Source organism: Poromitra crassiceps (genome assembly GCF_964638095.1).
Source record: "Poromitra crassiceps genome assembly, chromosome: 7".
Classification (NCBI taxonomy): domain Eukaryota; kingdom Metazoa; phylum Chordata; class Actinopteri; order Beryciformes; family Melamphaidae; genus Poromitra; species Poromitra crassiceps.
Window position 1 is genome coordinate 43,870,619 of NC_139628.1, and position 22,862 is coordinate 43,893,480.

Genomic DNA, 22,862 nt, shown 5'->3' on the forward strand with positions numbered 1-22,862 from the left:
ATACTAACATGCATCGCCTCTGAAATCCTTCCACCAAGTAACACACACACACACACACACACACACACACACACACACACACACACACACACACACACACACACACACACACACACACACAGGCAGGGAGGACTACAAGTGCACTGATGCATCTGTAGCACCAGGATTAGCGATGATCCAGCTCCCAAGCACTTGTTGACTGGGGAAGTGAACCTGCCTGATATCAATACTTGTTACAGAATAGTCAACTTCAACCGATTTATCATTTAAATAAATTAAATAACACTAGGCAGCAGCATGTATGACTGTCTGTAACTTAAGTAGTGCTTGTTGGATTAGCACTTGCGTTGGCCTACCTACTTAATCAAACACTCAAAATACATGTAGCCTACTACTAGGCTACATCCAAACGAAAAGACCCACACACGCTCACAAAGACAAATCCCAACAGACACACTGTGTTTATCAGACAGAGTGTCACTCACTACTTGCTTCCTGGCAGACAGCGAGTGCGAATGAGCCAGATCCCCGCATGAAACAGCTGTGAAGCCTCACTTCCTGTCAGAAACAGCTGTGAAGCTTCACTTCCTGTCTGCCTAATTTGAATTGGAGGGAGGGGAAACGGAGGTTTCACCTCCCAGCTGCTTCTTCTGCTGCTGCAGATCTCAACTACAGCCTTTCTTGGGAAACCTCTCTCTCCACGTTCCAATTCATCACTCCTCATTTGGCAGTGATCTTAGGTTGGTCTTTGTGGTTTGTGGCTTGGTTTGTGTACATGTGTGTGTATGTGTGTGTATATGTGCGTATGTATGTGTGTGTGTGTGTGTGTGTGTGTGTGTGTGTGTGTGTGTGTGTGTGTGTGTGTATGTGTGTGTGTATGTGTGTGTGTGGGGGGGGGGGGGGGGGTCACAATCTGACCCCCGTCAAACTGAACGCTATGTCCTTTCTCTAGCTCATCTCCCCCGCTGCCAAATCAGATCACAGTGTGCACTGCAGCTCCCTCTCCATTCTCTCTGTCTACCTCTCTCTCCCTCCTCCTCCTCCTCCCTGTCACTCTCATCTATTTTGCTTTAGGTTGCATTCTTGGCTGCGGCTGGAGAGTCCCGGGTCAACGTCCTCCTCCGCCTTTGCGGGTGGAGGAGCCCAGCCTCACAGCCCTCCCACAGGAGTCTCCTCTGCATTCCAGGCGCTTCACAGAGGCTTGAAGCCTTAGTACAGGGCTTTACAGCCTGGGATACACCTGGATCAAAAGCAAACTGCCGCAGCTACACTTACCACACAAACTCACCTGTAGCACTTGCTTAGTCATCCACATACATAGATTACTTAGAACTCATTTCAAAAGTTTTTAGCTTTTAAACTTTTGCTAGTGCAGCGATACATTCCCTGGCTACCAACACGAGGGTCACAGGTTCGAGCCCCCGTGTTACCTCCGGCTTGGTGGGGCGTCCATACAGGCACAATTGGCCGTGTCTGTGGGTGGGAAGCCGGATTAAGGGTATGAGTCCTGGTCGCTGCACTAGTGCCTTTTCTGGGCAATCGGGGAGTCTGTTCGGCGGGGGGGAGGGGAACTGGGGGAATAGCGTGATCCTCCCATGCGCTAGGTCTTGCTGCCGGTGAAACTCCTCGCTGTCAGGTGAAAAGAAGCGGCTGGCGACTGCACATGTGTCGGAGGAAGCATGAGCTAGTCTACAACTCTCCCCAGATCGGCAGAGGGGGGTGGACAGCAGGGGGAATTGGCCAAGTACAATTGGGGAGAAAGGGAGGGGGGAAACATGATAAAAAAAATAAAAAATAAAAGCTTTTAAACAAAGAAGAAGAAGTGGGCATAAAAGCACCTCACTGAGACAATCCAAATCAAAAGAGAGATATATGAGATATTGTGCTGATCGTTTGAGGTCCAACTAGAGCGAGCCAACGTTCCCTAGAAGTGAAGCCCAGTTGCCCGGGCGCTATGCAAATCTATTCTCTCAATGTTTGGGAGGATCTTGAATACTGCCCAGCCCGCCATTGTCTTACATGGCTGAGCCACACCAGAGAGAGAGAGAGTGAGAGAGAGAGAGAGAGAGAGAGAGAGAGTGAGAGAGTGAGTGAGAGAGAGAGAGAGAGAGAGACAGCCATCGGTTAACCTGACAGATTGTGTGAACAGTCTGAAAGACAATGAAGCCAGCTGGGAGACAGAACCAGACTAGTAGGCTAGAGGCCTACTGTATCTATAAGACAATGAAGCCAGCTGGGAGACAGAACCAGACTAGTAGGCTAGAGGCCTACTGAAGCCAGGCGCAGCTGGGAGACAGAACCAGACTAGTAGGCTAGAGGCCTACTGAAGCCAGGCGCAGCTGGGAGACAGAACCAGACTAGTAGGCTAGAGGCCTACTGAAGCCAGGCGCAGCTGGGAGACAGAACCAGACTAGTAGGCTAGAGGCCTACTGAAGCCAGGCACAGCTGGGAGACAGAACCAGACTAGTAGGCTAGAGGCCTACTGAAGCCAGGCGCAGCTGGGAGACAGAACCAGACTAGTAGGCTAGAGGCCTACTGAAGCCAGGCGCAGCTGGGAGACAGAACCAGACTAGTAGGCTAGAGGCCTACTGAAGCCAGGCGCAGCTGGGAGACAGAACCAGACTAGTAGGCTAGAGGCCTACTGAAGCCAGGCGCAGCTGGGAGACAGAACCAGACTAGTAGGCTAGAGGCCTACTGAAGCCAGGCGCAGCTGGGAGACAGAACCAGACTAGTAGGCTAGAGGCCTACTGAAGCCAGGCGCAGCTGGGAGACAGAACCAGACTAGTAGGCTAGAGGCCTACTGAAGCCAGGCGCAGCTGGGAGACAGAACCAGACTAGTAGGCTAGAGGCCTACTGTATCTATCTATAAGCAGCTTTGAAAAGAGAGCAGGCACAAAAGGGAGCTGTGACATTTCAGAGAGTCCAAGTCCCTCAGGTTCACTTGGTTGTACTTTTCATTGCTGTGGGACAGGTTTGGCTTGGCCCAAAACCGCCAGAATTTTGACATTTTGGAGATGGAGAAGTTTTACAATGTGTAAATTGCAGGTAGTCTTTGCATCCAGCTAAACAAAATGTGGCAGCAGAAAGACTTCAGTCCAGCATAAAAGGACCATGCAAGCGTTCACAGCTGTTGCTCAATGGAGGCTGCTGTTCAGCTCTCATCTCTTCTGCTTCCGTGGCTGCACAGTATTTGGAAAGGGTCAAGGAGGTCAACAAGTTTTCCATTCATTTACAAGAGTTCACTTTAAACGAGAGAGAGAGAGAGAGAGAGAGAGAGAGAGAGAGAGAGAGAGAGAGAGAGAGAGAGAGAGAGAGAGAGAGAGAGAGAGAGAACTGAATCAGACAGATTGCTTCTTGGAGGCATTACCATATATGGCCGCTCCGGGCACTACTACATGGAAGGAGTAGGTACTAGGCAGGACAAGAGAGAGACGGCCCGTTTCCAGGCTCCACCATCTGATGCGAAGAGACCGAGACTAGCCAGGCACTGGGCTAGTCAGTGATAAGGGGGGGGGGGGGGGGGGGGGGGGGGGGCTGTCAGTGATGGGGGGGGTTGTCAGTGATGGGGGGGGGCTGTCAGTGATGGGGGGGGCTGTCAGTGATGGGGGGGGCTGTCAGTGATGGGGGGGCTGTCAGTGATGGGGGGGCTGTCGTTGATGTGTGTTGATGAGAGGGGGGCCATCAGTGATGGGGGGGGGGCTGTCAGTGATGGGGGGGGCTGTCAGTGAAGGGGGGGCTGTCAGTGATGGGGGGGGCTGTCAGTGATGGGGGGCTGTCAGTGATGGGGGGGCTGTCAGTGATGGGGGGGCTGTCGTTGATGTGTGTTGATGAGAGGGGGGCCGTCAGTGATGGGGGGGGCTGTCAGTGAAGGGGGGGGCTGTCAGTGATGAGGGGGGCTGTCAGTGATGAGGGGGGGCTGTCAGTGATGAGGGGAGGGCTGTCAGTGATGGGGGGCTGTCGTTGATGTGAGGGGGGCTGTCAGTGAGGGGGGCTGTCAGTGAGGGGGGCTGTCAGTGATGGGGGGCTGTAAGTGATGGGGGGCTGTCAGTGATGGGAGGCTCTGTCAGTAATGGGGGGGGCACAACAATACAGGGGCTGTCAGCTACAGTGAGCAACGTCATCCCATTCACATCGACAAGAAAACACACACTGACGTCACTCAGAGCTATTATCAGAAGGCTACTCAAAGAATGGGGTTGTAGTAACTTTTTCAGTCAGCTGGTCGACTTTAGTTTAAACATCGCCTACAGTGTGTGTGTGTATGCGCTGAAATCTGTTTGGCATGTCTCTCAGTTATTGGCATCAGACATTTTTATGGTGTTCTTACAGGGATTAAGGATAATTCTGATTATTTGACAGGGGGGGGTTGTATCGGTTACTCATCAATAGTCAGAGAGTATTATGTACAGTAGATGGATTTCAGTCAGCGCACTCCCAGATGGGAGCAGCAGAGAGCAGTCCCAGACTCCCAGCACAGAAGCAAATGAACTACTGTAAGAGGGGTGAGCTTCAGCAAAACCTATTGTAGGCACCTAAGAAGGCTCATAACAAACCAATATCAGTTTAAGTGTGTACGCTATATTAACAAAAACATGTTTTTACCTTGACGTCAACCTTTTATTTGGCACTACATCGTCTCAACCGTAGAACTTGCTCAAGGACACATAGCTGTTGATGGACAGGCACACATTAGCTAGAGTAGGGCGCTACGTTTGCAGATTTGTCAATTAAATCAATTGGATTCAACCTATTCAAAAATCATAGAAACCACTGACTATCAGCTGAATCAGATTTCTCACTGTATTCTGATATTCCTGTCATTTGTTATAAATTGCATATATAGTAATATTTTTATGAATCATCCATTTTTACACTCTACTGCTGCTATTTTGTACACCCTCTTATTGCTGTCATCTATACTTTCATTCGTACAACTTGAGTGCTGGACCAGAAAATGTGACTATTCGCATGGTATTCGCTTTTCTATTTTGGGATTCGGATTCGCTGTTGACTGAGCTACTACCAAATATCAGGAGGAGCCCAAAAATGGTATTCGGGCCAGCCCTATACAACTTAATATACTATACAGAGTAGACTACGTATTACTTAATATGTTCTACTGCCTTAATTGTGATTGGTTCGACTCCTACTGCCACAAGGCGTCTCTGCTGATTCGGGCACAAAAGCTTTCAGATAGATCAAATATTTCTGACCTTACCTTTAAAAGGCAAGAGAGCAACAACAGTAAAGATATTTAAAGGCGCCACCAACGGGTCAAGCGGACGCCATGAATCCTAAGCAGGGATGACTGTGCATGTTTTGGTTGCTGGTGCACCTAGATGCCCCGTCAGAGCGCTTTTAGCCCTCCACCTCCGTTCTCTGTCCCTTCCAACTGGGCACCGGTCCAGCAGTTCCCCCCTCCACTCCTCCACCCCTCAATCCCTCCATCCAACCCCCCTCCTCCCCTCTCCCACACGGGGGACGATGGAAAACAGTGACCCCCTCAGTGGACCGGGAACACAAAGTGACTCTGGCGCGGCGAGAACGCATTCTGCAAGCGAAGAAATCCCAACTGCAATGGCATTTTCCGAGCGCGCTTTGCATTTTCTGAGGACGTTTTGTCCGCATTTAAGTGCCACGGATGAATGGTCGCCATTGTGGGGCCCGAAGAAAGGATGAAACTGAGCGGAGGAGGAGAGAGAGAGAGAGAGAGAAACAGACAGACAGGCGGGCACAGATAGAGATACACAGAGTGGGAGAGAGACGGAGAGAAGAAGCAAACTGGAGAGGGAGAAAATAAGGCTTGAGTGTGATGGTGGTGATGGTGGTGGGGGAGGGGGGGGGGAGACAGAAAAGGCATGGGAGAGAATTGGAGAGAGAATGGGAGCAGTTTATTGGACAGCCTGGCTGGCGGGACCGCTGAAAAGCCTGGGTTCAGCTCCCTGCGCGGCGCGCCTGGTGCCAGGGGGTGAGCGCTCCTCGCCACACAGGCTCCACCATTGTTGTTTCCACAACAGTTTGCCACGCCAGCAGCCTCAGCACTTCTCCCACCACCGCCGCCACAACAACAAGCAGGGTGACGCTCGCTTCGTTCAAAGTGTCTCGTAGAGGAGCGCACGCACGCACACGAGCGGCCTATTAAGTCCAGTTATGATTATTACATTATAATAATGAATGATTGTTTAACTGTTACTTAACTTCCCTCAACTCAATGAGATATAAATTGTCCGGGAAAAAACACGAGAGTCGCATCACATAGTAGTGTGTTTAGGGTTCAGCCGATAAGACATTTTTGTATCAAAAGCCAATAACCAATACTGTATCTTCAAATTGTTATTAGCATTTCCATGCCAAAATAAATGCTGGCATGCAGTGTTTCCCCCATAATTGTATTCTTGTCAGGGTGGAAAAGATTCTGAAAGCAATATTTAGGTCTTCAGGGGCCACTAAAACTGTGAAAAACCCAGACTAATGACATTATTTTGAGGGTTTTTGGCAGCTAAGGAAGTGAGAAGTAAGTCTTTAAATGGACCAGACGAAGTACTGTGTCCAACTGGATGCAAAAATGCCCAAAACAGGAGCCGTTCTCAACAGCTCCTGCATGGAGAAATCCCCTATTATGGGATTTTATGTAACCATACTGGGCTGTAACTTCGCTTTGCGTCTTTGCCTATAAACCGAAAGGACAGAATGGCTATGAGCGAAGTGCCACTTTCCGTCCTCCCTCCTGCGTGGCCGGCTTATGTATGGGCCCGGGGTGACGATTGTGCCACATAAAGCCAACGGGCCACCTGGGCTGGCAGGGCAGACAGAGGGGCTGTTGTTGGTAAAGCCAGGGCCAGCGTGGGCTTAGCCCGGGCACATTGGGCTGTGTGTAGCTGCACTGCTGGATCACCTCACATATAGACCCAGCTCAGCAGCACTAATAAAACCTAATGACAAGCCGGAGGCCGGGAGTGGAACACTCGAACAAACAAACAGAGAAATGCTGCAGGGTTAGCTCACGACCTGACGTTACTGTAGTACCGCAAAGGTAGAGTTTCTTCTTGTGAAACCCGAGTCTCGCTGCTGAGGCATGCTACTGTCAACGACAGCAAGTGAGGGATTTCTACCATCTACTCTGGAAAAATACAACGTTAGCTTAAACGTGGCTGTCTCTTTACAGTACTGACTTTGCTGTGAAAACGGTGTTTTTGCTGAGGCATGCTGCTGGCAACTGATTCCCCATGATGTGATGTGATGTGATGTGATGTGATGTGATGTGATGTGATGTGATGTGATGTGATGTGATGTCTAAGGCTACGTTCACACAGCCATCCTTAGTGCTTGAATCTAATCTTTCCCCCCCTAAGTGACTCAGGTCAGTCTTTTTCATGACTGTGTGAACAGTACAAGTCACATTGAAAGTGACTTTTTTAAAGACGACCTGGGCTACTTTCAAATGTGGAAAAACATCAGATTCGAATCTGATGTTTTGGAATGTGACTCCAGTGTGAACAGACATCTGGCCCATATCTGACTTAATGCTTCAATGTGATTTTTACGTCATTCCAGAGCGACATTCATCACTATTCTGCGCTGGCGGGAGGAGGGAAGACCAAGCGGGCAGATTGTGATTACAAACATGGAAGACAGCTGTGAGGGAGCTCAGTGGAGGGACAGTGAGGTTTTAGACCTTATAAGTATTAGCAAGAAGTAGCAGCTATTGCTCCACAGAAAGCCATCATTCAAATGTTTTCTAAAGGCTCTCTTTCTCCTCCTCCTCGCTATCATCTGCACCCGTATTCGCTGGCTTCCACTGCACAATAACTTGTAAATTAAACCATAAACAACAGATGAAACAACATCTTCAGCTACCTCCATGTTTACTGCTGTCTTCTTCCGGGTTTATGTAGAACAGCAGTGCGCTGCGTGTGACGTTATAGTTGTTCTTCTGCACATGCGGGTCACTTCAGGTCCGCAACCTGTTCACACTGGAGTCTGATATGGGCCACTTTTAAAAAGTCTGTGTGAACAGCCACACAAAAAATCAGATGTGAGCAACAAATCAAATTCAACCACTAAGGATGGCTGTGTGAACGTAGCCAAAGTGTGTCCAAAATGGAAAACCTAGCTTGAGTCCACTGGGATACAGCCTCCACTCCCACTGTGGACCAATGACAGGGCTGACAAACTGTACATTCCACTAGACTGCACAAACTTAACATGCAGAAATAGATGCACAGACACATAAATAATGCCGTACTTAAATTAGATAGACCGAATCACAATGTTTCTTTACAATAACACGTAGAAAACTCCTGCGTCCTGTACGTATAATTTAATGGCGTGGAGCAAACGGGGGCAAGGAACAACTGAGATAAAGAGAAAATGGTGAAGTCTACTAAAATACACGTTTGATGGCTTCATATCTCATTAATAACAACACTTTGACTAACCTTAGTTTGAAGACCTAATTGACCTGCTGGGCCACAGAATAAAGACAATTATTACCACTTGAGTTCACCCAAAAACTGCGGTGAGATGTCGCCGTTGGGTAGATCATGTGGATTATCAAAGATGCTAACACAGTAGACTACAAGCACAGCCGAAACGTCAGATAGGTCTACGCAAACCTTTTCAGGTTCCATCTGGGCCCTTCTTGATCTAACTTCGTTCTCTCTCTTTCTTAAAAAAAAAAAAAAAAAAAAAAAAAAAACTAACCAACCTTGTACCACTAACCTAAACTTGTACCACTGTTCCTTCAGAAGTTGTAGTTGTCATAGACTGTGCTCCATAGTTGATTGCTCTATTGCTGACAAAAAATGTGTTATTGTAAGTCGCTTTGGATAAAAGCGTCTGCCAAATGACGTAATGTAATGTAATGTAATGTAATGCAAATATCTTTAAATGTTACAGTGTGCATGGTGCAGGTTAGACACCACTTTGCATTAATATGTGGGACTTTTATGTAGCAATTAGAATTCTCTTTTGTTTTTTGTTTTACCCCACACATAGCTGCAGCAAGACTGGTTTTTGTGAAGCATTTGGCACGCGCACATAAAAATCATAAAAATCTAGCAATAACACATGTGACGATTTAAATACTCAATAAACAATTAATGTGGATCATTACCTCCGTACGCCCGGTCTGTTCGTCCGTCGAGAGGCCGCAGCCTAAACTGCTCTCCTCCTGAGCTCCAGAGTGCCACTTGCGTCCGTCTCCGACGATAAAGTGATCCACCTGATACCATTGTGCAGCCGGGTTACACGAGCTGAGATGGTCGGTCCGCTGTGCCTTGCTGTGGCTCTCCAAAATTATATTTGCAAATAGGCGTTATTTTGAAAAACTGATTGCATATCGGGGGTCAACTAGTTTTACTACTTAGTTACGTTTGACTACTGAAACTATAAAGTGCCATATTATTAACCATAGAGCCCAAACTAAACAGAAAGTAAACAGTTGCCTTTGGGGGGGAAATAAAGCAGAGTTTTCTTCTTCTCTCGTCAATGCCGAAATGCATTCTGGGCAGTGTCGAATTATTGTACCAGAGGGTCAAAATGCTATTAGTTTTGGTCGTAAATTATCGTAGAGAAATACGATAATTATCGTACGTCTGCCACCGCTGATTCCGCATGCTGTAGCCTACACATTGACTGTATATTATTATTATTACAGTAAGTACAGTAGCCCGACTGACGTCACAGGTGTTATCGGCCCAGATGGCTCTTTTTTTTTGGCTTGTGCATTATAATGCCACATTTTCCTCCATATTTCTGCCCTGGGGGCATGTTTTAATTTTGTTTTTTACCTGCACCACAGTCTTTAATTAAGGCTGAAAATGACAAGAGAAATAAACAAGTTTGTCGATATCTCCGCAATTCAAATCATCGGCAGTTGTCTACCTGGAAATGATTGTTGTTGTGTTAGTCATGGTCATGGTGATTCAGTCAGACAGACAAACAACTTCACAAGTAAACAATTTCTACCATTGTGTGGCCTAACTTGTAACTCTCAGCCATAAGACATGCGGTGACAGGACAGTGACAGCTCTTTGTATTCACGGTGACAAGCCGAAACCTGAGCGGGCAGAAACCTGACGCATGGTGAGGCCGGAGAGGAGGAGGCAGCAGTGATTGTAAACTGTGTTGTCAGTGGATCAGGTTAGGCCTGTCATAGAGATGAACAGTCACGTGACATCTCTTGCCCCGGAAGTGAGTTTCCCATTCATTTTCTCCATAGACATTTCAATCCTTATATAACAGGTTTTAAGGCTGGAAGTTGGAACCAAGCCAACCCGTGACCTACCGAATCATGAGTGACCATAAAACATTTCAGTAATGGAGCAAAAACAAAAAAAATAACGGGGGAAAAATCGAATGTTTGTCTTTATTTTTTTGTATTGTTATATAAGGATTTTTCGAAATGTCTATGGAGAAAATGAATGGGAAACTCACTTCCGGGGCAAGAGATGTCATGTGACTGTTCAGCTCTATTTAGCCCTTGCCTGTCAAGTCCTCCACAAGCACTGTATATGATGCACTGCTAATGTGTTTAATGCATTAAATGTCCAACAAATAGCCTATCATGAATATATTATTGTCAAATTAATTGATACCTTGGTGTAATTACATAAATAATATGATATGATATGATTGGTACTAGCATAGCATACACATCCATCTGACTCACACCACTGGTATTCTTCATACTAGTGTTTCTCAAAATGAAGACCATATTTGTCATAAACTCCTGTTGCAGAGAGGATATCCCTTATTTGGTCAAAGGTTTTCTCTTCACTGAATAGGATAAACATGCTGGAAGTGATTTTTCCAACAGCCTTTCACTACCTGAGGGAGAAACAGAGAGAGCATATTCAAGTAAATAAGTGGAATAATAAAACGGAAACCCAGAGCTGAAGATCTCAGGGGTTGTCAAACTCCGGACCGAGGTCTGCATCCGGACCCAAACTATAAATCAATCCGGATCGGACCTTCTGTCAAATTAGTGACTGACGCGTTGTGTGATTGAACGTGCATTTAGTTGTGTGCGCGAGGCCGCGAGCACGTGTGTGACACACTGCAGAGCGAACCATCGTTGATTTTTACTTTCACAGAGCCGCTTGTGTGTGCGTGTGTGTGTGAGTGTGTGTCTGTGCGGCGTGCCCGTGCACGTGTGCGTGTGTGTCACCAAAACGGTAGGTAGTAATTTCTACCAGGGACAGCTGTGCCTGTTGACATTTAATGGGAGATCACAGAGCACTCTCAGTGAGCATGTGTATACTGTGTGTGTGTGTGTGTGTGTGTGTGTGTGTGTGTGTGTGTGTGTGTGTGTGTGTGTGTGTGTGTGTGTGTGTGTGTGTGTGTTAGGGGTGGGAATCGCTGAGTAGCTCACGATACGATATCGTCACGATACTTGGCCCTCGATAACGATATATCACGATACTGCGATACTGCGATACTGCGATATATTGGAAGACGATACATCACGATACCTGTGTAACAAGTGAAAAAAATACCTCTGAAGGCAAAAAATCATGTATTATGCATTTATTAGCAGAATTGACATGAACTCTCTGAGTTCACTCACTCACTCATACCATTTTCAATACCACGGAGGAAAAGTTACACATTAAGTCTTTTTATTATTACTATTAAAACAAGAAAACCTATATAACCTACCTACCTACCTATATAATTTCTAAAAGTAGATATTAATGATCAAACATTTCCATTCATGTAGCCTACAGTAGTTATGTTTTTGTTTCAACTACAAACATAAATAAAGTCAACTTGAAACTATGTTTCAACTACCACACACAGCATAATATTTTAGCCTGTTTATTTAAAAAAATAAAAAATAAAAAAATAATAAAAAATAATAATAATAAACATATCGATACTTGGCGCCAGTGTATCGATAACGTATCGCGGGTGGAAGTATCGCGATAACGTGGGTATCGATATTTTGTCCCACCCCTAGTGTGTGTGTGTGTGTGTGTGTGTGAGTGAGAGAGAGAGAGAGAGGAAGTGTGTATGTATGCCAAACAAATAATCGATTACTCAAGAAAATAATCGACAGATTAATTTCTTAAGTAATCAATCAATGAAAAGAATTGTTAGTTGCATCCCTAATCCTCTGAATGCTGAATAATATCATTTTTCCTGGATGAAAATTGTCTAATTGGAAGATGTTAAACGTTGGTTCCAATCCAAAAACATTAATAGCAGCTTTCGAAAAACCCATTACTGTCTGGTCTGCACTGCAGAGGGCAGACCTCTCAGATGTTTGACCGTCTGTATTTTGCTGCCAGAAATGGGCCAGTGGGATGAAACCTAGCAGAAGACGGCAGAAGAGTGGCTGAGAAGAGCTGGATGATTGGATATATACACAGCCAACATCTGGAAGCCTTTAGGACCAGATCCGGCCTATTTCCCCCACTGAGGTTTCCTCTGCTCTGAATAAACAGCAGCCAAATATGTAACCAGCTAACTAGATAGCCTGACCTAGCTGTGAACATAACATGGGCTCTATACTGCTAGTGCTAATCGTATCGATCTGTTACTGTTCAGCTAGCACACATAAAGAGTAAACAAACACGATTATGTAACGCCACTCGCCAATCAATCTGGATGATTACGTTTTATTGACATATCCACACACACAGTCTCTGTTGATCTACCCTGTGTGTTCATTAGCATAGGCTCTGTGCCAACCTGTGTGTGTGTGTGTGTGTGTGTGTGTGTGTGCGTGTGCGTGCGCGTGCGTGTGTATAGTGTGTCTGTATCTGATTTCCACCACAATGCATCTGTGTGTGTGTGTGTGTGTGTGTGTGTGTGTGTGTGTGTGTGTGTACGTGCATGTGTGTACATATTATGTGTGTCAGTGAGAGGATGGGGGGGGGGGGACAATTGATCATTACTGTTTGTACACCACTGTCTCTGCCAGTCCACATGTTTACTGAAGACACAGAGGAATACTGTCTCTCTGTGTTTGCTATTTGCTCAAGACAGAGAGAAAGAAGGAAAGACAGACAGTGAGTAAAAGAGAGAGAGAGACGGGGAGAGAGAGAGAGAGATACAGGGAGAGTGAAAGAGAGAGACAGAGAGAGAGAGAGAGTGGGGTGAACAGTAATAACAATAATAACAAACTATAGTAAAAGTAGAAACATGACTAGTAATAACAATGCACAGTAACAAGGACGTGTGAGACAGGCAGGGAGAGGGGGGGGGGGGACAGACAGTGAATGAGAGAGAGAGAGAGAGAGAGAGAGAGACCCAAATAGAGAGAGGTTCACCTATCTCTCAGGATCCCTTATTTAGCCTGTCTCAGAAGATCATCCCTTCTACCTAAAACAAAATAATGGTCCCACAGACAGACAGGCTTTCTTCGAAAGTAATAAGGTTACTCTGGTGCAATATTATTAATAGGCTCGTTCTGTGGTCGTTCTGTGTTGCTCTATAATGTAACAGCCTGACAAAAACCCAACGGTTGAAACGCGTTGCGGTATTTATCTTGCCCATATCACCTTCATGAAGATGTACTCTGTTTTGTTAAACTCTTTGTAGTACACAGGTACAATTACTTCCAATTAAATTTTGTCATTTAAATTCCTAACAGCTCCTTTCTTCAATTTTTGATATTCTACTGTGCCTGCTGAGCTGTTTTGGTCCACACACTGTGTGTTTTTCCTTGCTCTATAATGTGAAAGCTGTTAAACCCAGCCGGATCAATTGCCTTCCCTTGTATCTCACAATGGAAAGAATTCTCACTGACAATCCCCAAACATGCCTGTTGACTGGATGAATCTATGGGAATACATAGATGCACTTTCCTTAATTAGAAACGACTGTAATATTATGAAGAGGTTTATATATAGTACATCTGCGGTTGTCAGTAGGGAGTTTATAGTGATCCTATTATACATCATGGTATTTTCCATGATGTGATACCGTGTTGAATATAATATCCCTAAAGCATATGATGTGATATTTGTATGGTATCCTATAACTAAAAATAACTATGGTATAGTTATTTTTCATAGGGTTAAATTCAGGGGTTTAGTAGTTACATTTGGATGCGTTGACCTTACATTAGAGCTAACATGGGAAAACTCTTCAAATTCCTTGATGATGATGATGATGATGATAGATGAGGTCATTACACAATTTCCTGTCCTTTCAGTGACACTGCCAGTAGACAATGACTCAAATATTATGCTGTGTAGCTACTGTATTACTGAAACAGCTTTGACAAATTTGTTAACAACATAAGGGCCATTACAAATCCTATGGAATAATGCTGACAAATTCATTCACAGTTGGGTCAGGCTACTTCATTTTGAAAGGCTTACAAAATGCGAGAAGGGTTAGGGTGGATTATTCCCAAACATGGGGATACAAACCACACAGCCATCATAGTTCAAACTGGCACGCCAACGTCCATCCAAAAGCCTGTCTATTCTTGTTTTGCTTATCGACAAACGACATAGCCTACAACATAGAACAAGACTTTAGACCTTTTGTGATTACATATATTGATATGATAACATTACATCTTCTGGTAAATTCCAGGCGTACAGCTGATCAAAATACACTTCATAAGAAATAGGCCTTTTAGTTTAAAAAAGTTTTAAAGGTTGAAGTTTGTGTTTGAATAGGCGTTGGTTGGTGGCTTTAATCCACTGGATTATGAATGCCGAAGTGATGCAGAAATGGTAGCCAGTAGTCACGCATACTGTGGGAGGTAAAGTAAAGTTATGTAGGCTACTTATGCCAATAAGCGGGGGGGGGGGGGGGGGGGGGGGGGGGTCGTTAAATTGCCATATTTGTGAACTATACGTTTGACGTGACATTCTCTCCCATAGCCGATGCAGCCTGTATCGGACTACAAAAACACTCTTTACTTTAACTTTGTTACAAGCTGTTACAAGCATTTCCATTGAATGAGAGGACTTCAGTGTCCGTGGCTGTAAGTTTATCATAACTTCATTTAAAATCAACGACATTGTGAGCAGAGTGACGTTTGGTTGAAGCTAAAATGTGTGCCTATACGTTTGGTAACGTTACTACGGGAGCAGTTTTGTTCACCCCCAACAACAACACAGCACCGGGCATGCTAGCAACTCAACTCGCGACAAAACGACAGACACCTGAAATACACCCACTTACTTTAGCCTCGAACTCAACAAAATACTGTAGAAACAGAGTTGTGAACTCACCCTCTAAAAGCCTGGAAATCAACGAGTCGACGTCCAACTCCCCCTCCGCCATTTCTGTACTGAGCTGTGCTGTGTGTGAGGGACTCAGTGCTGCCCGCTATCCGCAGGCACCGCCTCGGTGTTCCTGAACGCACCCCAGCCGCCAACAAGGCCTCCCGAAATTATGCTGCCTTCATGGACTCTCGGAAAACTCCACTTTATAGAGAGCTCAGCTGTAGCCGGACGAAACTTGTTGAATGAGGTGTTTCATCTCACCAAACCCTCTTTAGCTCCTTTTAAACATGCAATGATGAAGACTTTCACACATAGTTCTTCCCAGTCAATTACTGGAATAACCTTTCAGGCACTGTTATTGATTTTCACCATCCACACATGCAGCTACCCAATGAGCTACCCTAACTGTAAATAGACTAACTAAAATCTACGGGTATAAAGAACACAAAACCACTTGTGTGTGGTCTTTATACACAACAGGTTCTCATTCCCATCTGCGAAAGGCACTCACTATGGTCATTCAAACACTGGTTCTGACAGGATGCTTTCCTCCATGATTAAGCAAATGTGAAAAATAGATATTCTTGTTAATGGAGCATTATTGTTTTTATAGGCCTAAACATTTAATTCATGTAAAAGTAATGAAGCAAAGACAAATAAGGTCAAACTGATGGATGGATGGATGGATGGATGGATGGATGAGAGTATGTGAAAGTGAAAATGCTAATTGGATTATTTCATTTTCATTTGGACTCAAATAACATATAAGCCGACATATGTGGGGAAAATTATAGGTTATTGCCTATTGTGGAATTACATTTTTATTTCAAAGTTTACCTTATCATCATGAATATAGTCCCTTCTCTGCTTCTATAGTTATATAATACACCCATAACTCATCTAGCTATTTACTCTTGTATCTAGGTCAAGGCCCAGTCAAAGAATATTCAGAGACCCCTGCACAGTGATATGGGACCCGAATGCAAAGGAATGTGATGTATTGGCTCACAGCGCCCCCCTCTGGCCACAATGCGACTGGGAAGCTGAAAAGTCAAGGTGATTTGTAATAGAATTTTCCTAAAGTGAAAACGTCTGATAAAAGCAGCCACGTACAGACTTTGTGTGTTATAGCCTACCTTTACCAAATTAATTTATTTTATTTTTATTTTAAGATTTGCAGGTGAACAAAGCATACAGCAGTGTTAAGCAAGTGAATGACACCAAGTATATTCTTAGGAGTAAAGGCTGGACCCCCATTCTAAAATCCTGTTCCCAGGCTGTGATGATAGTTCTTTTATTGCTTCCCTCCCACTCACAACTTATTTTTCTGTTCGTTTAAAGTGCGTCATCGGGGTATTTCCGCACCGTTTGAGTGGGCGGGTGGCGACTTGGAGAGAGAACTCTGAGTGGGCGGGTGGCGACTTGGAGAGAGAACTCTGCGAAGGCGGCGTCAAGCTGGCCGGAGATCAACAGGAACCGGTGCGGTTTCGGCACTTCAAAATAACAGCGTAAAATATGTCACTTGTGGGAATGAAAAAGTATGTCAAGTGTGGATATATATATTTTTTTTTAAATACAGTAAATGTCGATAACTGTTGATTATTAATTTGATTATTATTTGATTTAAATTATGTTCAAATATATTAAATTATATATATTAAATTATGTTCAAATATAAGTTATTATAACTTAACCCTAACCCAACCCTTAACAAACACAAACAAGCAAACACGCAAGCAAACAAACAAACAAACAAGTCAATCAATCAATCAATCAATCAATCAATCAATCAATCAATCAATTAATAAGATTATTTCATTATGCATAAAGGGAGCTTACATAACAAAAATCGCTACAATTAATCGATTAATTGTGTAGCGCCGATGGACCTCCATTCTTCCATTTTCACACTTCTGCCCTATATTAGCCTTCTCAAAAAACAAAAGCTTCTACATAATCCCCAATTAGGCTCGTGTTATTTTTTTTCCTTTATTTTTATTTGTTTAACCGGAAAACATGCCTCACTCTTGCTGCATCTAACTTCACAGCTGACGTGGGTGGAGCAGAGAAAGCGCAGCAGCTCTGTCAAGAAGTTTGGGAGCCTGCGCTCTCGCTGCCGCCGTGTTTGTTTGCGGCTGATAATTAGTTGACAAAACAAACATCGAATAAACCAACGGTCTACCAGACGAAGACAGCGTGGCCCGGACTCGGTTACACAGCCATGGACGGTGAGTGGATCTGTCTTGTTTTGTTTTTTGTGTGTGTTTACTGCGCTCACAGAGCTGTAGGTGAAACTGTACAGGGAGTTGTTTTGCGCACAGGGGAAAGCCCCACACTGCCTGCCATTGAGCGCTTGAGTAGGTCAGTCTCAATGGAGATCACACCGACAGACAGCAGGAAGTGAGACATAGCACTTTTATTACAGCCATAGAGAAATATGACTTTCCCTGGATGTGGTATCTTATATCGTAGCGTTTATTATTGCGTAATTCACCTGACATAATGCAGATCGAACATGTTGCCATTAAGAGGCCTGTTCAGATTCAGCATGGGGTTCCCTGGCCGCTTTAAATGCTATAGATTCCACAGTCCACTCCACACATACAAATATTCGTAAGGTAGCTGCTTGAGGATATCTCTTGGAGTTAGAAAGGTTGGTCTGTCTTCACATTTTATCCCATGTGTGCTTTCGCTGTTGTAATGAAATTGTCAGATTTTTTTTATTGTGTTTTTGTGTGACGTTCTCTACTAGGGATAGGGGTTCCCACACCTTCACATCAAGGGCTCCCCCAAAATATATTCACATTGTTGATAGCTGTGATTAAGTGTATTACCCTATATCCATGTTTATCATGTGATCAGAACAGTAATTATCATACTGGGCCTTCTTATTGCAGTGAAATAATAGTTATTATTATTGCTATTGCTATTATTATACCCCCAGACCAGTGTTTCTCAAAGTGGGGTCCGGGGACCCCCAGGGATCCTTGAGGGGGTTCCAGGGAGTCCCCAGCAAAAAGGGTAATCATTTATTTTCACCATAATTCCATCCATAAGTAACACAGAATTAAGGTTGGCACGATGGACGATGGCTTCGACCACCATCAACCTCTGAGCCTTCTACATCGGACCATCGTGATGTCCATTTGTGAGCGCAAATGTGGCAAAGAAACATATTAATAGATAGTAATGACTAATTAATATATCCTACACAGGCTAAATAGCCTCAGTGCTGGTCACAGTTTCAGTTTCAGTTTCAGCAGCAGCCCCTCCGCCTCCCCCTTTCTGCTGAGTGTTGTGTTGAGTGTATGCCCAAACCACCCCCCTCCCCCCTTTCTGGTTTAAAACATCTAAAAGCAAAAATCTTATCAGATGGGGGACCCTGGGACAACATTTTCTCAAATGGTCTAATTTGTGTCCGTTTAGGGGTCTTTGACTTGAAAAGGTTTGAGAACCACTGATCTACAGAGATTCATCCATATCACAGTAACACGCCCAGCCACCCATTGGGTATGTGTGACAAGTGGTTTATGTTGTTAATGAACAGAGGAAGCACAGGAGGAGTTGGTTTTGGCAGCTTGAGTGAAAGTGACTGATACATTGCAATGCTTCTGCGGATGCTTCAGGCCTGGGAAGGTTTCAGTATGAATACATTTCTGCTTCAAGTACGTTGAGTCATGTGTGAAGCCCAAATTATGGCGCTAGACATTTATTTTCACTTTGTTGATATATGTAAGATTTCATTTCTAATCTATTGATCGGTAGATTCCTTGCCTACCAACACGAGGGTCGCAGGTTCGAGCCCCCGTGTTACCTCCGGCTTGGTCAGGTGTCCATACGGGTCGGGCACAATTGGTCGTGTCTGCGGGTGGGAAGCCGGATGGTTATAGTCCCAAGAGGACGAGCACATGGACAGCTGCGGACACCACGGACGAGTAGTAGTTCTGTTTATACTAGTTTCTGGAGTCAGCTTGGATGAGGACGTGTGAAGAGAGAGAGAGAGAGAGAGAGAGAGAGAGAGAGAGAGAGAGGAGAGAGAGAGAGAGATGAGAGAGAGAGGAGAGAGAGAGAGAGAGAGAGAGAGAGAGAGAGAGAGAGAGAGAGAGAGAGAGAGAGAGAGAGAGAGAGAGAGAGAGGAAAACTAAGTGCAGATCTCACTGGTTTACCTACTTTTGGATTAGTGAGAAAGTTGCTAAAAAGGAGAAAAGAGATACTATGAGTGCTTGAGCAGAACTACTGTAGCCTACCAGTATTCGACAGACATTGACAGTGAATGTCATTAACATTGACTGTGACAATGGCATTGAACATCTAAAACCGTTACCCAAGATAAGTTGTCCACTTTCATCTTGCATTGGACAACTTTAAGGACTGTTGGGTTTGATTCTCTGGACAAAGACTGGGAGGCCAAGACAAGTGGAATTTTGTGTAAACTGTGCGCGTGTGTGTTTTGTTTTCGTGAATTTGGATTTTGAACAACGAGACAATTCAGTCAGCTATATAGGCCACAGTAGGCTTTATGGTTGTTCCACTACATTCTTTCACGGCCATATGCTCCCAATATCTATACGTATTGCACTCAAAGAGAATGTCCACGCTCCATTGCTTTGGTCTGAGGCAGAGAAGCAGGCATGTTAAGACTTGGAAGGCAAGCCTTTTTTTTTTTTTTAAACGAGCAAAATGCACGTAGTCGATGATGGGGTGGAGCTCTGACCACCTGGGCTTACCGTATATCACACCTTGCATCTCTTTATGATTCTATTCTCCACAATGCACAAAGTAAACACCTGAAACTAGAGTGCTGCAGTGAGTGCACACACCCCACTGAACAACTCCAGACACACTGGTAGAACAAATAGCTTCTTCACAATAAGGGTTGGGGTAATTTGACACCGATATCATAGCTCGCTTCTTGTCTTTCTTTGCTTTATTCTGCAGTCCGTCTTCTCTATGAGCTTGGCAGGCCATTTATGAGGAGCAATTATATTTAGCTGGGTGGGAAGCTCTTGTGTTCAGCGCCCTTTGACCCTTTTGGACGCTGCACTGTCCAGTAGATTTCCACTCCCCTCACGCCGCAACCAAGGACCCTTTGCCAAACCACAAATATGTGCTGTAGCAGTTGTGTTCGTCACATACACAGTTACACACTGCCACTGTGTGCTGTGTGTGTGTCATTTAGATGGAGGATCACTACTCGCTAAACTATTTTTTAATACGTGTGTTAAATCTCTTTCGTTTTCTCTCTCCCCACCATAGGACTGTTTGGATGGGGGCAGGCCCCACTGAACCAAGGTATGAATAATATGATTACTAATGTGATATATTGACTGATTGCAAACTTTCGATGAGTAAACATTTCAAAACTCTGGTGCATTGATGACCGGTGAGCGAGCTATGTTGCCTTCACATGCTGACACAAGGAAGCAGTTCTAGGCACAGGCAGTGTTGTGCAATCAGGAGAGCATGTGTTTTTCTCTTAAAAAGTAACCGACACTGAATGGGAGCCACATTGTCTTTTTTACATGGCTATCTGCTGGGATTTAAAGTAGGGATGGGACAATATATTGAAATGCAATACATTGCAATACAAAAATGTGTCTACGTATGTATCCGATATTGGCTCTATTTTATTCTGCTGTAGTAAACACAAATACGATTTGCCCATCACAATTTCACAAGCTCTCCATGCATCCATATTATTTGCACTTTCTAATGACATTTGTACATTCTGGGAAGCCAATGCCATTGCTAGAAAGATTTGTGGCTCAGAAGTAAACGTATTTCTGTGAAAAGCATTTGTCTTTCTTCTGCTTATATGATGAGATCGATAATTGAACAATAATCTTCTTTGATGCTGCATTGATGTATAGATGCTGGTATGAAATGCGGCAATATTCCCAAACAAGAGCAGAGGGGGAACAAACGCACATTTTCTGCTTTATTTTCTTTTTAGAGCTGCAACCATTAATCGATTGGTTGCCATGGCAATGTATGTCATGTCAATCGCCAACTATTTTGATATTTAAGAAAAAAAGTAAAGAAAATGCTCTGATTCCAGCTTCTTAAATGTGAATATTTATTTACTCCTCTATGACAGTAAACCGAATATCTGTAGGAAACACAGATCAACATTTTTCACCATTTTCTGACATTCTATACACCAAACAACTACCGGTAATTGATTCATTGAGAAACTAATCGACAGATTAATCAACAATGAAAATAATTGTTAGTTGCAGCCCTAGTTTTTCTTTGATAGCAGAGTAGAGATGTTTGATCTGGGAAATGATCTGCTCGTCTTGAGTGCCTCCTCAGGGAACCGATCCTCTGTATCTCAATAAACAGCTGAAATATCTCTTGGCCGTCCAGGTAATCCCTTCCTGGAGATCATTGAGCAGCCGAAGCAGAGGGGCATGAGGTTCAGATACAAGTGTGAGGGCCGCTCGGCGGGCAGCATCCCCGGAGAGAAGAGCAACGACACCACCAAGACCCACCCTGCCATCAAGGTCAGCCCAAAGCCACTTTGACGCTGTGCGTCAGGCGTGCCCAAAGTCCGGCCCGGGGGGCCAGTTGCGGCCCGCGGACCGATTTGGAAAGGCCCGCGGCTTGTCTCCCAAAATATACTATATGTGGCCAGTGGCCCTCCACACAGTGTTGGTTACTCAGGCAAGTTCACTTTGCATTTTGCCCCCGGTCACCTAACGATGACAACACTATCACACAGTTTGTAGACAAGCACCAAGTAGGAACAAGGCAGGCGGAACTAATATTTTCAGACGGTAAACGGCAAACGTTTTTGAATGGGGGCCAGATTAGATAATGTGAAAATACTTGGGGGCTAGCTGCTTCTTGCATCATATGGGTTATTAAAAAAAAATCACATGCAATACAAGTACTCTATTTCCCCCCAGTGCCATAATATTAGCCCTTGAATCAGTAGGGCCGTACAATCGCTGGTATGGATTTTGCTTAGTCTCGTAATGCCTCTTCACATTGAACTCTTTATTTGACTTTCCAGCGCTCCTGAAAGCGGCGGCCCTCGCTGTCAACTTTACGCTTCTTTGCTTTGGCCATGTCCGCTGCCCAGTGGGAAATATCTGTTGCTAGGTAACCGTTTGTTTGCTGTTTACCATCTGGAAACATTAGTAACGCCTGCATTGTTCCTACTTGGTGCTTGTCGACAAACTGTGTGATAGTGTTGTCATCGTTAGGTGACCGGGAAATAAATCGCAGAGTGAACTTGCCTGATTAACCAACACTGTGTGGAGGGCCACATATAGTGTAAGCCATACCCTAAGCCATGGGACACAATTGATACGATTTTTGCTTTTTGATTGCATTTTTGATTTTTGATTTTAGATGTTGGGCTACAAAAAAAAAAAAAATCCTATTAATGACAATGTACAGTCGGTGTAGACCAAGGCCTGAGATTGATTTTATCCACCAGCAAACAGTAGGAGGTGAATTAATGTTGAAATGTAGCCGTCACCTGTACAGGTTTTTAGTCCTTTTTTGAGTAGTAAAAAAAAAATCTAAATTTTTGGTTGAGCATAGAAGTAACAAATATACCAACCAAGGCCACACTCACACACTGGCTGATCAATGGCTGGTGGCTGAGCTTCATTCCAACCCTGATTACTCATGAAGATAATGTCAAGATGTTACTTC

At 44.4% G+C, this 22,862-nt stretch overlaps 2 protein-coding genes across 3 annotated transcripts in view; one reads left to right on the forward strand and one right to left on the reverse strand.

Moving 5' to 3' along the window:
• LOC310779221 (serine/threonine-protein phosphatase PP1-beta catalytic subunit) overlaps positions 1–15,293 on the reverse strand; it is a 31,823-nt gene extending 16,530 nt beyond the window's left edge. The window contains exon 1 of the mRNA XM_083639727.1: positions 15,201–15,293. Within this exon, the coding sequence (XP_083495853.1) occupies positions 15,201–15,252 (52 nt within the window). The 5' untranslated portion in view covers positions 15,253–15,293. The remainder of the gene's footprint in view (positions 1–15,200) is intronic.
• Positions 15,294–17,276: 1,983 nt separating this feature from the next.
• rela (v-rel avian reticuloendotheliosis viral oncogene homolog A) overlaps positions 17,277–22,862 on the forward strand; it is a 35,697-nt gene continuing 30,111 nt past the window's right edge. For both annotated transcript variants that reach the window (XM_083639681.1, XM_083639682.1), the window contains exons 1-3: positions 17,277–17,422; positions 20,451–20,486; positions 21,564–21,700. In XM_083639681.1, coding sequence (XP_083495807.1) covers positions 17,416–17,422; positions 20,451–20,486; positions 21,564–21,700 — 180 coding nt within the window. In that variant the 5' untranslated portion in view covers positions 17,277–17,415. The remainder of the gene's footprint in view (positions 17,423–20,450; positions 20,487–21,563; positions 21,701–22,862) is intronic.